Source organism: Aquarana catesbeiana, linkage group LG08 (genome assembly GCF_042186555.1).
Source record: "Aquarana catesbeiana isolate 2022-GZ linkage group LG08, ASM4218655v1, whole genome shotgun sequence".
NCBI classification, from domain to species: Eukaryota; Metazoa; Chordata; class Amphibia; order Anura; family Ranidae; genus Aquarana; species Aquarana catesbeiana.
The window spans coordinates 128,208,443-128,221,462 of NC_133331.1; the positions used below are offsets into that span (position 1 = coordinate 128,208,443).

The 13,020-nt window shown below is 40.1% G+C and overlaps 1 protein-coding gene across 2 annotated transcripts in view; it reads right to left on the reverse strand.

The window, feature by feature from the left end:
• Window positions 1-235: 235 nt before the first annotated feature.
• Window positions 236-13,020, reverse strand: part of SLC16A12 (solute carrier family 16 member 12) — a 140,224-nt gene continuing 127,439 nt past the window's right edge. For both annotated transcript variants that reach the window (XM_073596382.1, XM_073596383.1), the window contains 2 exons: window positions 5,527-5,786; window positions 236-1,268 (listed from right to left, as the gene is read on the reverse strand). In XM_073596382.1, coding sequence (XP_073452483.1) covers window positions 1,051-1,268; window positions 5,527-5,786 — 478 coding nt within the window. In that variant the 3' untranslated portion in view covers window positions 236-1,050. The remainder of the gene's footprint in view (window positions 1,269-5,526; window positions 5,787-13,020) is intronic.

Consider the following 13,020-nt stretch of genomic DNA (forward strand, 5'->3'; position numbering starts at 1 on the left):
AGAAAAAAAACAGCATTTTTGTTTGCACATGATTGGATGATGGAAGTCAGCAGATCTTCTGCTCATTTACTAAGCTCTGGAGCAACTGCACTTTGCTAAGTGCACAGTCTATTTGCCTTTAGTAAATCAACCCCAGAATGTCCAAGCATACAAAAAACTGAGTTGTGAAATGCTGGGGATATTGCTGAGTAGAACATATGTTCCTCTGCCAGTGACAAAGGCACCATGTAATTAGTAAAGTTAATTCCTGTGACATCAGATTTATTCATAAAACTTTAAAGGTATAAATGTTTCAAACGTCAAAATAACTCACAATTGGCTAAAGATTTTGACAATTCCAGATTACTAAACCACCAGGAATTAAACCATGAATTGGCTTATTCAATCAAGCAGAGCTTTAATACTGTGGAAGGTACAGCAACCCTTAGCAACCAAATTCCAAAGTTTAATTGGCTGTTCAGAATTACTGCTTGAAGCACCTTACTCTTTACCTTATTGAATAAGCTCATTCAGCTTTCCAAAACCAACAATAAACCTCTACATTTCCCTGCACTCAACATGCTCCAAGGCACAAGAAGTTCTGGTTTCGAACATAATTTTGGCAAAGTTCTATTGCTTTAAATGTATTATGCAACAAATACAACATCAATGTTTCCATTACTAAACAGTTCATGGTTTATCTTCTTCAATGCATTGCACTGAATCCAGTCTTACATCCACAAAGGACTGTTTATCATTGTATAAAATATTTAGTCCTTTTAAAAATTGTCAACGTCTAAAAAGTTTATTGACTTCTTCACAAAATTCCTTATAAAGTGCAGGGTTGCTGCATTTATTATGCAAGTAGGACATCTGCCATTGTTACATTGTCTAGCCAGCTTATTGTAGTAAACTGAAAAAGTCTTTGCTTTCAAAATTTCAAATGTTGTTCCTACGGTCCGATGTGCTGTATGGTCACCCTGATTAAAACAGGTCCTGATAGTTTAGGGTAGCCCATTCTGAAGACTCCAGTCTGTATATTGCTTTCAGATGGACACTTTGAAGACTCATTTACACCTCTTTATGCTCCTCTGTGGCTGGACAAGATAGGTCTCCATTAGTGCAGATTTCTTGCTTGGTTTCAGAGGTTGGCACTGATTGTGTAAGTCTTTGGGATTTTATCTTCTTTATTAGTTTGACAAAAACTAATAAAACAGCACAAAATATCATAGAAAATCCACTTATAAGGAATGCTGCTGTATAGTTTCCCGTGGTGTCTACCAACCAGCCTGTTTAGGAAGAAAAATATATTTAAAATTGATTCCAGTATTAGGTGAACTAAATTAACAAACTTTGCTTTCTTTACAAGTATGTTACTTGTATTCCTTTCTAGGAAACATACATTTAAAGGTCTCTCATCACTTGATTAGAAAATTTCTAAACCCCATTTTTTGAAGTTTTGAATAGAGTAGGGAAGGGTAGAACCTTGTAAGTTTCTATTGCTGTCTGTGTTCCCATTAGGGAGATTAATCCTTTCTACTAAGGATAAGCCGAACACCCCCTGCGAACAGGCAAAAAATTCGGACGAACACACGGTCACCGTTAAAATCTATGGGACACGAACATGAAAAATCATAAGTGCTAATTTTAAAGGCTTATATGCAAGTTATTGTCATAAAACGTGTTTGGGGACCTGGGTCCTGCCCCAGGTGACATGTATAAATGCAAAAAATGTTTTAAAAACTGCCATTTTTTTGGTAGCAGTGATTTTAATAATGCTTAAAGTGAAACAATAAAAATGAAATATTCCTTTAAATATCGTGCCTAGGGGACCCCCTTAGTATGCCTGTAAAGTGGCACAGTTTTCCCGTGTTTAGAACAGTACCACAGCAAAATGACATTTCTAAAGGAAAAAAATTAATTTAAAACTGATCGCGGCTATAATGAATTGTCGGGTCTCGGCAGTATAGATAAAACTCATTGAAAAAAACGGCATGGGTTCCCCCCCCCAGTCCATTAACAGGCCCTTTGGGTCTGGTATGAATATTATGGGTAACTCCGAACCAAAATTTTTTTAAAAAATTGCATGGGGTTCCCCCAAAATCCATACCAGGCCCTTCAGGTCTGGTATGGATTTTAAGGGGAACCCTGCGCCAAAATTTTTTTAAAAAATGGTGTAGGGGTCCCCCCCAAAATCCATACCAGACCCTTATCCGAGCACGCAACCTGGCAGGCCGCAGGAAAAGAGGGGGGACAAGAGAGCGCCCCCCCTCCTGAACCGTACCAGGCAACATGTCCTCAACATGGGCGGGTGCTTTGGAGTCCCCAAGGGCCTCATCCCCACAACCCTTGCCTGGTGGTTGTGGGGGTCTCCGGGCGGGGGGCTTATCGGAATCTGGAATCCCCCTTTAACAAGGGGGCCCCCAGATCCCGGCCCCCCCCATGTGAATTGGTAACGAGTACATTGTACCCCTACCATTTCACAAAGAAAAGTGTCAAAAATAGTAAAAAAGACAAGAGACACTTTGGGACAAGTCCTTTATTAAAAAATTAAAAAATAAAAAGTCCCATGATGTAATTTTTATTTTTTTATTTTTAATAAAGGACTTGTTCCAAAGTGTCTCCAGTCTATTTTACTATTATTGACACTTTTTTGTGAAATGGTAGGGGTACAATGTACCTGTTACAAATTCAGATGGGGGGCGGGATCTGGGGGTCCCCTTGTTAAAGGGGGGCGCTCTCTCGCCCCCCCCCCCCCCTTTTCCTGTGGTCTGCCAGGTTGCATGCTCGAATAAAGGTCTGGTATGGATTTTGGAGGGACTCCCACGCAAATTGTTTTTTTTATTTTGGTTTGGGGTTCCCCTTAATATTCATACCAGACCTGAAGGGCCTGGTAATGGACTGGGGGGGGAACCCATGCCATTTTTTTCAATGCGTTTTATCTATATTGCCGAGACCCGACAATTCATTAGAGCCGCGATCAGTTTTAAATTACTTTTTTTCCTTTAGAAATGTCATTTTGCTGTGGTATTGTATTAAACACGGGAAAACTGTTCCACTTTACAGGCATACTATAGACACCCCCCAGGCACGATATTTAAAGGAATATTTCATTTTTATTGTTTCACTTTAAGCATTATTAAAATCACTGCTCCTGAAAAAAATGGCCGTTTTTAAAACTTTTTTTTGCATTGATCCATGTCCCCTGGGGCAGGACCCGGGTCCCCAAAAACTTTTTATGACAATAACTTGCATATAAGCCTTTAAAGTGAGCACATGCATTCCACTATTTTGAAAATCTTTATACTCAGTTGTGGAAGTAGGAGATTGGGAGGGAGCTGTTATGTGCCTGCAGGCTATGGCAAAGAGATGAAGCAACAAAGCTGACTATACACTAGTGGAATTTCATTAGAAATTTTTCATTTTAAGAATATTTTATTTTCAACCGCAGTGACAAGAAAATTCAAAGAAATAGGATGGAAAATTTTCCTCAAACAAATTTCTTAACAGCGTATGTTTTTTTTTTTTTTTTTTTTTTTTTGTAAAGTCCATTCCTCCCAAAATGTAATGTTAAAAGCAAGTGAAGTTTTGAAGTACTTCTGAACAACATTCATCTAGCCATCAAATGTAATGAGAGTTTAAGTACAAATTTCCTTTTGGAGCCAGTCAGAATATCAATCAACCAGTCAGCATTTTTAGAAATAGAGGTCAACAATTTCACCCTGCAAAGTTATTTCAGCATACATTTCCTTTAATCTTGCATGACTATACTTTGACTGGGAAAGTTCTACAAACTGTTGAGTAATTCATCTCCTTCTGAATTCAAGTCTAGCAAAGAAAGGAGATAAATCACTAATACTTTTTTTTTAATTGAACGATCTTCCAGCTTCAGTCTTTCGTGTGGCATGTCTCATGAAAACTAATGCTTTAGGATTAGATACTGTTCAGCAAATGTCCAACTGGCTTCCCATATCTCTTGAGGATTCCAGTGGTGAGCTCTGTCTGACATAGTTCTTCTGCTGTCCCTAACTTCATTGAAGTTTTGGGTATTTCCACCCACCTTGTTATTTTTTATTACTTCTGCTAACTTCTACTCCTGCTAACTTCCACATATTATGATATAATTAAAACAACTGAAAGGGGGAGTGTAGTTCCCTTGCAATGACCTTGCAATGACCAAAGCAGGTAAGAGGCCCTTGAACTCAATCACAGAGGTTTTATTTCTCAACAAAAATGGATGAATGTACTTCAGTAAAGTCAGTCCTCTCCTAAAACTATTTCAGAAAAAACACTCTTCACCCGTCTGACATGGTTCATCCTTAGACCCCTTTCACACTGGAGGCGTTTTTCAGGCGCTTTAACACTAAATATAGCGTCTGTAAAGCGTTTGAAAAAAAGCCTCAGCTGCAATTCAAGTGTGAAAGCCCACATTGGGGCACTGTGCTGGCAGGGTGTCACAAAAAGTCCTGCAAGCAGCTCTTTGCAGCGCTGTAGGAGCGGTGAATACACTGCTCCTAATGCGCCCCTGCCCATTGAAATCAATGGACAGTGCTGCCGAACCCTTTTTCAGCCACTAGCAGGGGTTAAAACCACCCCGCTAGCGGCCGAATAGCACCGCTAAAACGACAGTAAAGCGCCCCTAAAAATAGCAGCTCTTTACCGCAGATGCCTGAGCACTGGCTGTGTGAAAGTGCCCTAATTCAGGCTTATGCCCCGTACACACGGTCGGATTTTCCGCCGGAAAATGTGTGATAGGACCTTGTTGTCGGAAATTCCGACCGTGTGTAGGCTCCATTACACATTTTCCATTGGATTTTCCGACACACAAAGTTTGAGAGCAAGCTATAAAATTTTCCGTTGTCGGAAATTCCGATTGTGTGTACACAAATCCGACGGACAAAGTGCCACGCATGCTCAGAATAAATAAAGAGATGAAAGCTATTGGCCACTGCCCCGTTTATAGTCCCGACGTACATGTTTTACGTCACTGCGTTCAGAATGATCGGATTTTCCAACAACTTTGTGTGACCGTGTGTATGCAAGACAAGTTTGGGCCAACATCCGTCGGAAAAAATCCTAGGATTTTGTTGTCGGAATGTCCGACCAAAGTCCGACCGTGTGTACAGGGCATTACAGTGGTTGTAAAGGCAGAAGGTTTTTTATCTTAATGCATTTTATGGGGCAGTTTTGGGAGCACTAAATACAGAGCTCCCAACCCGCCCCAAAGATGCTGCTTGCAGGACTTTTCTGAACGTCCCTCAAGCGCATCGCCCGAGTGTGAAAAGTCACACTGGAATGAATGGGAGGCGGTTTTCGGGCACTTAGCAGAGGCTATTTCCAGCGCTAAAGCGCTGAAAACTGTCCCAGTGTGAGAGGGGTCTAAAACACTCAGAACCAAGGAGACACCAAAGATAGGCAGTCAACCAGCTGCAGCTGAAGGAACCCCTAGCAATCTCTGGAGGAACCCTGGGGTTTCACGGAACCCTGGTTTAGAAAGGCATTAATACACTTACTGTTGTTCCTCATTACATACTGATGTAGACTTACCTGATATAGGAGGGCTCACTAAATAAGGCACTGCATGGAGAAAGAACACTACTCCAAGAGCAGACGATAAGTGAGCTGTTCCAACTACATCTCCAGTCACCACAGGAATCAGAGCCACATAGGCACCATCAAAATAACCAAATGTAACAGAGAATGGCACAAGCAACTGGAAGGAATTAAGAATTGGCAGAAAGAGACAGCTAAGACCATCCAGTGCCACAGCTATGATATAGCAGGAATATCTGTGTTTTTTCAGGACCCTGCAAAACAAACGCATAATATAATAACATGCATTTTAATACTTTTAATAGTTTAAAAAGACACCAAATTAACCAGAGTTGCTGTTATCCTAGGTACCCTTTTTATGTAGCCCTGAGGCTCCCTGGATTCTGTGCATATATAGAGATCTGAAAAGATTAGAGTGTAAGCTCTTATGAGCAGGGCCCTTCAAACCCTCCTGTATTGATTTGCATTGTAATTGTACTGTCTCCCTTTCTATTGTAAAGCGCTGCGCAAATTGTTGGTGCTCTATAAATCCTGTATAAAAATAATAAATAACAAAGAGAATACTGACCAAGTCGAGTATGCACACCTGTGAAACATATAGGTTTTACTTACTGTATGTGTCACCAAGCCTGAATTCTCAATGTGCAGTTGGCCATGCATACGCAATTAGGGCACATGATTGACATACAGGTAGATACTTTAAAATGTGTTTATATCTTACATGTTTGTAGACTATGACCAAATAAAAGAGAAAGCTGAACTCTTTTTGAAAAGGCAAAAAAATCTACTTTAACCGCTTCAGCCCTGGACCATTTGGCTGACCAAAGACCAGAGCACTTTTTGTGATTTGGCACTGCATTGCTTTAACTGACAGTTGCGCGGTCATGTGACGTGGCTCCCAAACAAAATCGACATCCTTTTTTTTCCACAAATAGAGCTTTCTTTCAGTGGTATTTGATCACCTCTGCGTTTTTTATTTTTTGCGCTATAAACAAAAAAAGAGCGACAATTTTGAAAAAAACGCATTATTTTTTACTTTTTGCTATAATAAATATCCCCAAAAAATATATAAACAAACATTTTTTTTTCCTCAGTTTAGTCCGATATATATTCTTCTACATATTTTTGGTAAAAAAATCGCAATAAGCGTATATTGATTTGTTTGCGCAAAAGTTATAGCATCTACAAAATAGGAGATAGTTTTATGGCATTTTTATTAATAATTTTTTTTTTACTAGTAATGGCGGCGATCGGCGATTTTTATCATGACTGTGACATTATGGCGGACACGTCGGACAATTTTGACACATTTTTGGGACCATTGGCATTAATACAGCGTTCAGTGCGATTAAAAATGCATTGATTACTGTAAAAATGTCACTGGCAGTGAAGGGGTATGAGAGGATCTGTCAGTTCTCCCCTCAGAGAATCGGAAACTGTGGGTTTACACACACAGATCCCAGTTCTCCGTGTGCCCCGAGCGATCGCGGGAGCACTCGCATCGGCTCGGGGGGCATGCGCACGTGCCTCCGGCGATGTGCACGCGCCCCCTAGTGGCCACAGGGCGAAGCAACGTTACATAACGTTGTTTCGCCCAGCCGTGACATTCTGCCGCAGTACAACTGCGGCAGCTGGTCAGCATGTGGTTAACCAGCTGCCTTCTAGAGCAAAGAAAATATCCCACAGAATAATTATCAATGACCTACCCAGATGGCCCATCATAACTGGAAGTATTAATAGGCCATGGTGTAGCTACAGGGGAAATGCTGGTCCATTACTTATTCTTGTCTTGTCAGTGTTTTGAACAAGGTGACCCAGATTTGAATATCACTAAAGCAAAAAAAGGCATGCTGGCAGATTTTTATGTGATTCTGACAGAATTCATACACACAAATACATTTTATTCCTGAAACCATAAACCATAATCACATAGCTGTACACAAATTTACATGTATTTGTATTTCTGTCAGTCCTCCTTCTGCCGCTACCTGGCCATTCACAAAGAGCAGCGCGCTTCGCACATGTGCAATAGGGAACCAGCTGTTCTCTTAGCTAAGATGGCGGCGGCAACAGCCGAGAGCCGATTGAAAGATCAGCATTTGTAGCTGCTGACTTTTTTCTAAAGAAGCCTGGAGCTCCTTTTTGAGCCTAGCACATAGTTACATAGTTAGTCAGGTTGAAAAAAGACACAAGTCAATCTAGTTCAACCATAAAAAAAAATATATATATATCATACAATCCCATATACACAATCCTATACCCACAGTTGATCCAGAGGAAGGTGAAAAAAAACCCAGACAAGCAGGATCCAATTTGCTACAGTAGGGGAAAAAATTCCTTCCCGATCCCAGAGAGGCAATCAGATATTCCCTGGATCAACTTTACCTATAAATGTTAGTACCCAGTTATATTATGTACATTTAGGAAAGAATCCAGGCCTTTCTTAAAGCAATCTACTTAGCTGGCCAGAACCACCTTCGGAGGGAGTCTATTCCACATTTTCACAGCCCTTACTGTGAAGAAACCTTTCCATATTTAGAGATGAAATCTCTTTTCCTCTAGACGTAAAGAGTGCCCCCGTGTCCTCAGTGTTGACCGTAAAGTGAATAACACCAAGTTCACTATATGGACCCCTTATATATTTATACATGTTTATCATTTCCCCCCTTAATCTTCTCTTCTTAAGAGTGAATAAATTCAGTTCCTATAATCTTTCCTCATAGCTGAGCTCCTCCATGCCTCTTATCAGTTTGGTTGCCCTTCTCTGCAGTTTCTCCAGTTCCCCGATATCCTTTTTGAGAACTGGTGCCCAAAACTGAACTGCATATTCCAGATGAGGTCTTACTAATGGTTTGTACAGGGGCAAAATGATATCTCTCTCTGGAGTCCATACCTCTCTTAATAGAAGAAAGGACTTTGTTCGCTTTGGAAACCGCAGCTTGGCATTGCATGCTACCCTGTTTTCCCGAAAATAAGACCTAGCGTGATTGTCGGTGATGGCTGTAATTTAAGCCCTACCCCCCAAATAAGCCCTAGTTAAAGTCCTTGTAGGTCTTATTTTCAGGGTAGGGCTTATTTTCGGGAAAACAGGGTAGGGCTTATTTGGGGGGTAGGGCTTATATTGCAGCCATCACTGACAATCACGCTAGGTCTTATTTTCGGGGGGGGAAACAGGGTATTATTGAGCTTGTGATCTACCAAAACCCCCAGATCCTTCTCCACCATTGATTCCCCCCAGTTGTACCCCCCCTAGTATGTATGATGCATGCATTTTCTTAGCCCCCAAGTGCATAATGAGCCAAAAGCCAGGTGGCATTGGCCGGTTTTTATTGAATTTCGCCCATGTGTATGGCAGCTGGTCAGTCAGAAGCCGGCTGTGTATGCTGGAAAACCATCAGCCGACCGGCTCCCGATCAGTGCTCTCAGCCAATGGCTGAAAGCGCTGACTGGAGTGTTCTGGTGGGGGGGCCACCCCCTTGTCAGAACGCACTAGACCGCAGCTGTCAGGTTTTTTTTTTCAACCCGCTGGTTTGGAGAAAAAAAAAAAATGGCGTGTACTAGGCTTTAGTTCTGATTCACACTTGTGTTTTTCTGCTCATTTCCCTACGCCTGACTACAGTCAACATGCAGAATCCCATTTTTTCCTGATTGTCCCTGTCCACACTTATTTGTGCAGTCACCCTACACTCTATGGACTATGCTCAAAAAAAGTGCTTTTTTTTTAACATATTCAGGCCTTGTTAGTACCATAGACCTTAATGGAAGTGCCTGTAACTCACAATACACACATTTTTGTGCCTTTTTGCACATTTTACATCCTTGAAGAACTCTTCTCTTCCTCCCCTTGCTAAACCCAGGAAACAAACTCTTGAAGCCTGATACAAGTGCAAAAATGCCTGAAAAAAATGCTTCAAAATCACCAGAAATACGCTCTGCCCAGTTATGAGTACAAGCTTACTTTCCTGCACACACACACACACACACACACAGAAAATTCCTAAAATAATCTAAGATTGCAATAATGACTGCAGATTCATTTAATGTTCAATGCTTAAAGTCTAACACATGAGGGCAGTAGCTTCTTATCAGTTTTTCTAAGGACCCGTTCACACTGATCTGCAGCCCAAGCAGATGCTGCATAGTTTAGGAGTAGTGTGATGGGTTGTTTTTTTTTTTTGTTTTTTTTAACAAACATTTTTTTTTTGAAGTGTGCATTGTGATACTTAATTCATACTACTGCACAGAAACGCGATGTGCTTCTGTACAATGACATGCAGAGCTGAGCAGAGTAATGCAATATTATGCAAACATTAAATATTGTTTTCTGTGTGACGTTGCAGTTATCATGCAGAATAACACAGGTAACTGCAGATAGTGTAAATGGGCCTTCAAATTGCATCCATTAGGTATAAAGATGACTAATAACATTAGTTAGCATTTTTTTAAGTATTAATTCTTAAAGTTAATTGCAATTATATGCATACCAGGTGATGTTTTCTTGTTCAATGGCATTTATTCACTGAAACAAGTGCAGTCAGTTATATTTTACAATTCAGAATGCTTAAAGAGGGCTTGTGTCTTTGGGCTTTCGTTTATTTCAAGAAGGTTTCACATGCTTATATAAGTCTATTGGAATGCAAAACCCACTTGAAGCAAGTCAGAGGGAGGTCGACTGCCCCTGTCAATGAAGGGGAATTTGCTAAAACTGGAACAGAGAGACACTGGGGCAGCTGTACATAGTAACCAATGAGCTTCTAGCTGCAGCTTGTTCAATTAAGCTTTGAAAATTAAACTAGAAGCTGATTGGCAGCCGTACCCAACTGCTCCAGATTCAATGTAATCCGTTATATAGGTTATGCCCACCAAAATATGTGAAAAAAGCATTCCTTTTTTTTTCTAAGCTGAGCTCCAGGTGCATGTTGGACCAATGTATGTATGTACATCACATATCTGTGGGACCGCTGTAATCAATGTAGTAGTCACCACTACTTCAGTGACAATTGCTGTCTTCCAGGTTGCTTGCTCAGCATGGGTTCCAATCAGAAAATCCCTTGCATCTTTCTCAATGTCTGCAAAGTGTTTTGATTGGAATGGGCAGGGAATTGACATCACAATCTCCACCTCATCCAATCAGAGAGCACATTGTATTAGCACAGAACCCAGAAGACTGTGTAGTGGCAATTACTACAGTAATTCTCTGCTTCCACAGCTATTTTACAGGTGTGACATATACACACTTACATTGGTGGACCAATGTAATCTGGACCAATGTAATCTGGACCAATGTTACTATGTAACTATGCGGTAAAATTTATACCTGGAGTTCAGCTTTAAGAAATTCTGTCAAGAACCTGATGAAGTCAATTTTAGTGTGAAAATATACATAAACCTTCAGTAAAAACTGCATCAAAGACATTGGTTCCAGAAGGGGTCAACCCTGGCACCACTACCCCTTTCACCTTATTTACCTTCACATTGGTCCTTTAATATAGTGGGTAGTCCGATTTTCTAAATTAATAGAAGGCAGGGTGGGGGCTGGACTTAGCTCAACATTTGCAGAAGTTAAGATCTGAATTTAAGTTCAGCTGCCTATAGATCTCTACTGATCATGTTGACATGGGATTTTCCACTGAATTAACCTTTGCTTATGCATATTTCCATCATATGCTTATATTACATTCATCAGTAACATGTGTAGGCTAATCGGAAGTTAATTACATATCAATGCTTTCATCACAATTTAAAATGTGAATAGGTTTAATCAATATTAAAATGCAAATCATTGAATATTAGAATATTAGAGTTATAATAATGTTAACTTAAAATACATTTTTGATTATTTTACATTTCCATGTGACTGTGTTCTTCTATTTTTATATTCCATTCACAGATTTATTAGTTCTCGTTGTATTAGCTATCTATATGTCAGACTGTGCAGTAGCACCTTTCTCAGTGCCTGCAAAGATAACAGGATAACAAGGTAAGCTGTCAAGGGAATGCACTGTTCTTACCAGAAGAGTACACTACCCAGATAGCAAGCTATTGAGCTGCAAGTTTGAAAATGACTTGCTAAGCTATTGCTAGACTTGCCAGGCTTCACAAGTTTGTTGCTCAATTGCAGCAAGTCCGCATTACATGATTCCAGATCAACTTTGTTTGCAAATATTCTGCAAGTCTGCTGCAAGTTCTGGTTCAGGTATGTTGTGCAATAGTCATCCCACCACAGGGGTCACTGTGGCAGAATTTTCATGCTGTAGACTTACAGAGCTCTTGCTGTAGACTCACCACTGCAACTTTGGTCTTGCTAGAGACTTGCCACGCAAATTTGCTACAAATTGGAAAAGTGTCAACTAGAACTTGTGCTTCAAGTGCTCTGCAAATGTACAACTTGCCAGTGAAAATATGCAGCAAGTTAACAGACTTACAATTCAATGCTGCCACAAATTTGTGGCAAGTTATTCTTGCTATCTGGGTAGTAGTACAGTAAATGTTCCTGCTATCAGTATGGAGCTCATCTAAGCAAAACACACATCTTGCATTCGTAAAAAGCTTCATATATAATTAAACAATGAAAAATGTCAAGGTTTTTAAAACTTTTATACACATAGAGAATATTATTTACATTTAAGTATGTCTAAAGTCAAAACTTTGCTTTTGGGTTTGCGTATAATAGACAATGGTTATAACCCCCAACATGATTTTTCTTGTCTGTAGCCCATTGGGGAGATTTCCCTACACTTCCTATCCTGCATACACAAAGGTAAGTAGAAGGACATCTCTCCAAAGAGAGAGGAGCTCCCATTTTAGACAGCAGTTACCAGAAAGGTATCCCCATTTAAAGATTTCCCCTTTGTTCCTGTACTGGTGATCTCAAAATTTTAGATTTTTCTCACTATAAGCTCCACCCAGCTCCACAAAGTTCTGTTGGAAAATGTCAGCTACAATTATTGTTCTGGGAATTTGATAGATGTGGGTGCCAGCTGTCAGAATACAATTCCAACAGTGGGAAATTTGTCTATCTACGCTATTTATGGGTGCGGGAATTTAAGGATTTCTCTGGTTTAGCCAGTGGGCTGAATTGAAGAAGTCTTTAGATGTATGGCCAGCTTGTATCCCAGTTACAGTGGTTACCAGGGGGAGTAGACAGTGTGAATTTTCCCAGTATGGACCTAGATAGTGACTAAAACCTGACAGAGGTTTTGCTCTATCCAAAAAAACAAAAAAAGTTAAATAAACTTTAAGATGACTGCATTCACATATCTAAAATACAAAAACTCTGAAAAAGACTGTAAATTCTCTTTAAGAGCCAAATATGTTGATCTTTTCTGGCCTCAATGTCCTTGACATCCTGAAAAGCTAACACACAGATACAGCCATTAAATCCATTTACCCTAGACACACTAGCCCTTGTATGTTCAACATATAACACTGTAGGTTCAATTCACAAAGCTAACATACCAGGATTAGAGTCTTTATTAAAGACAAAGA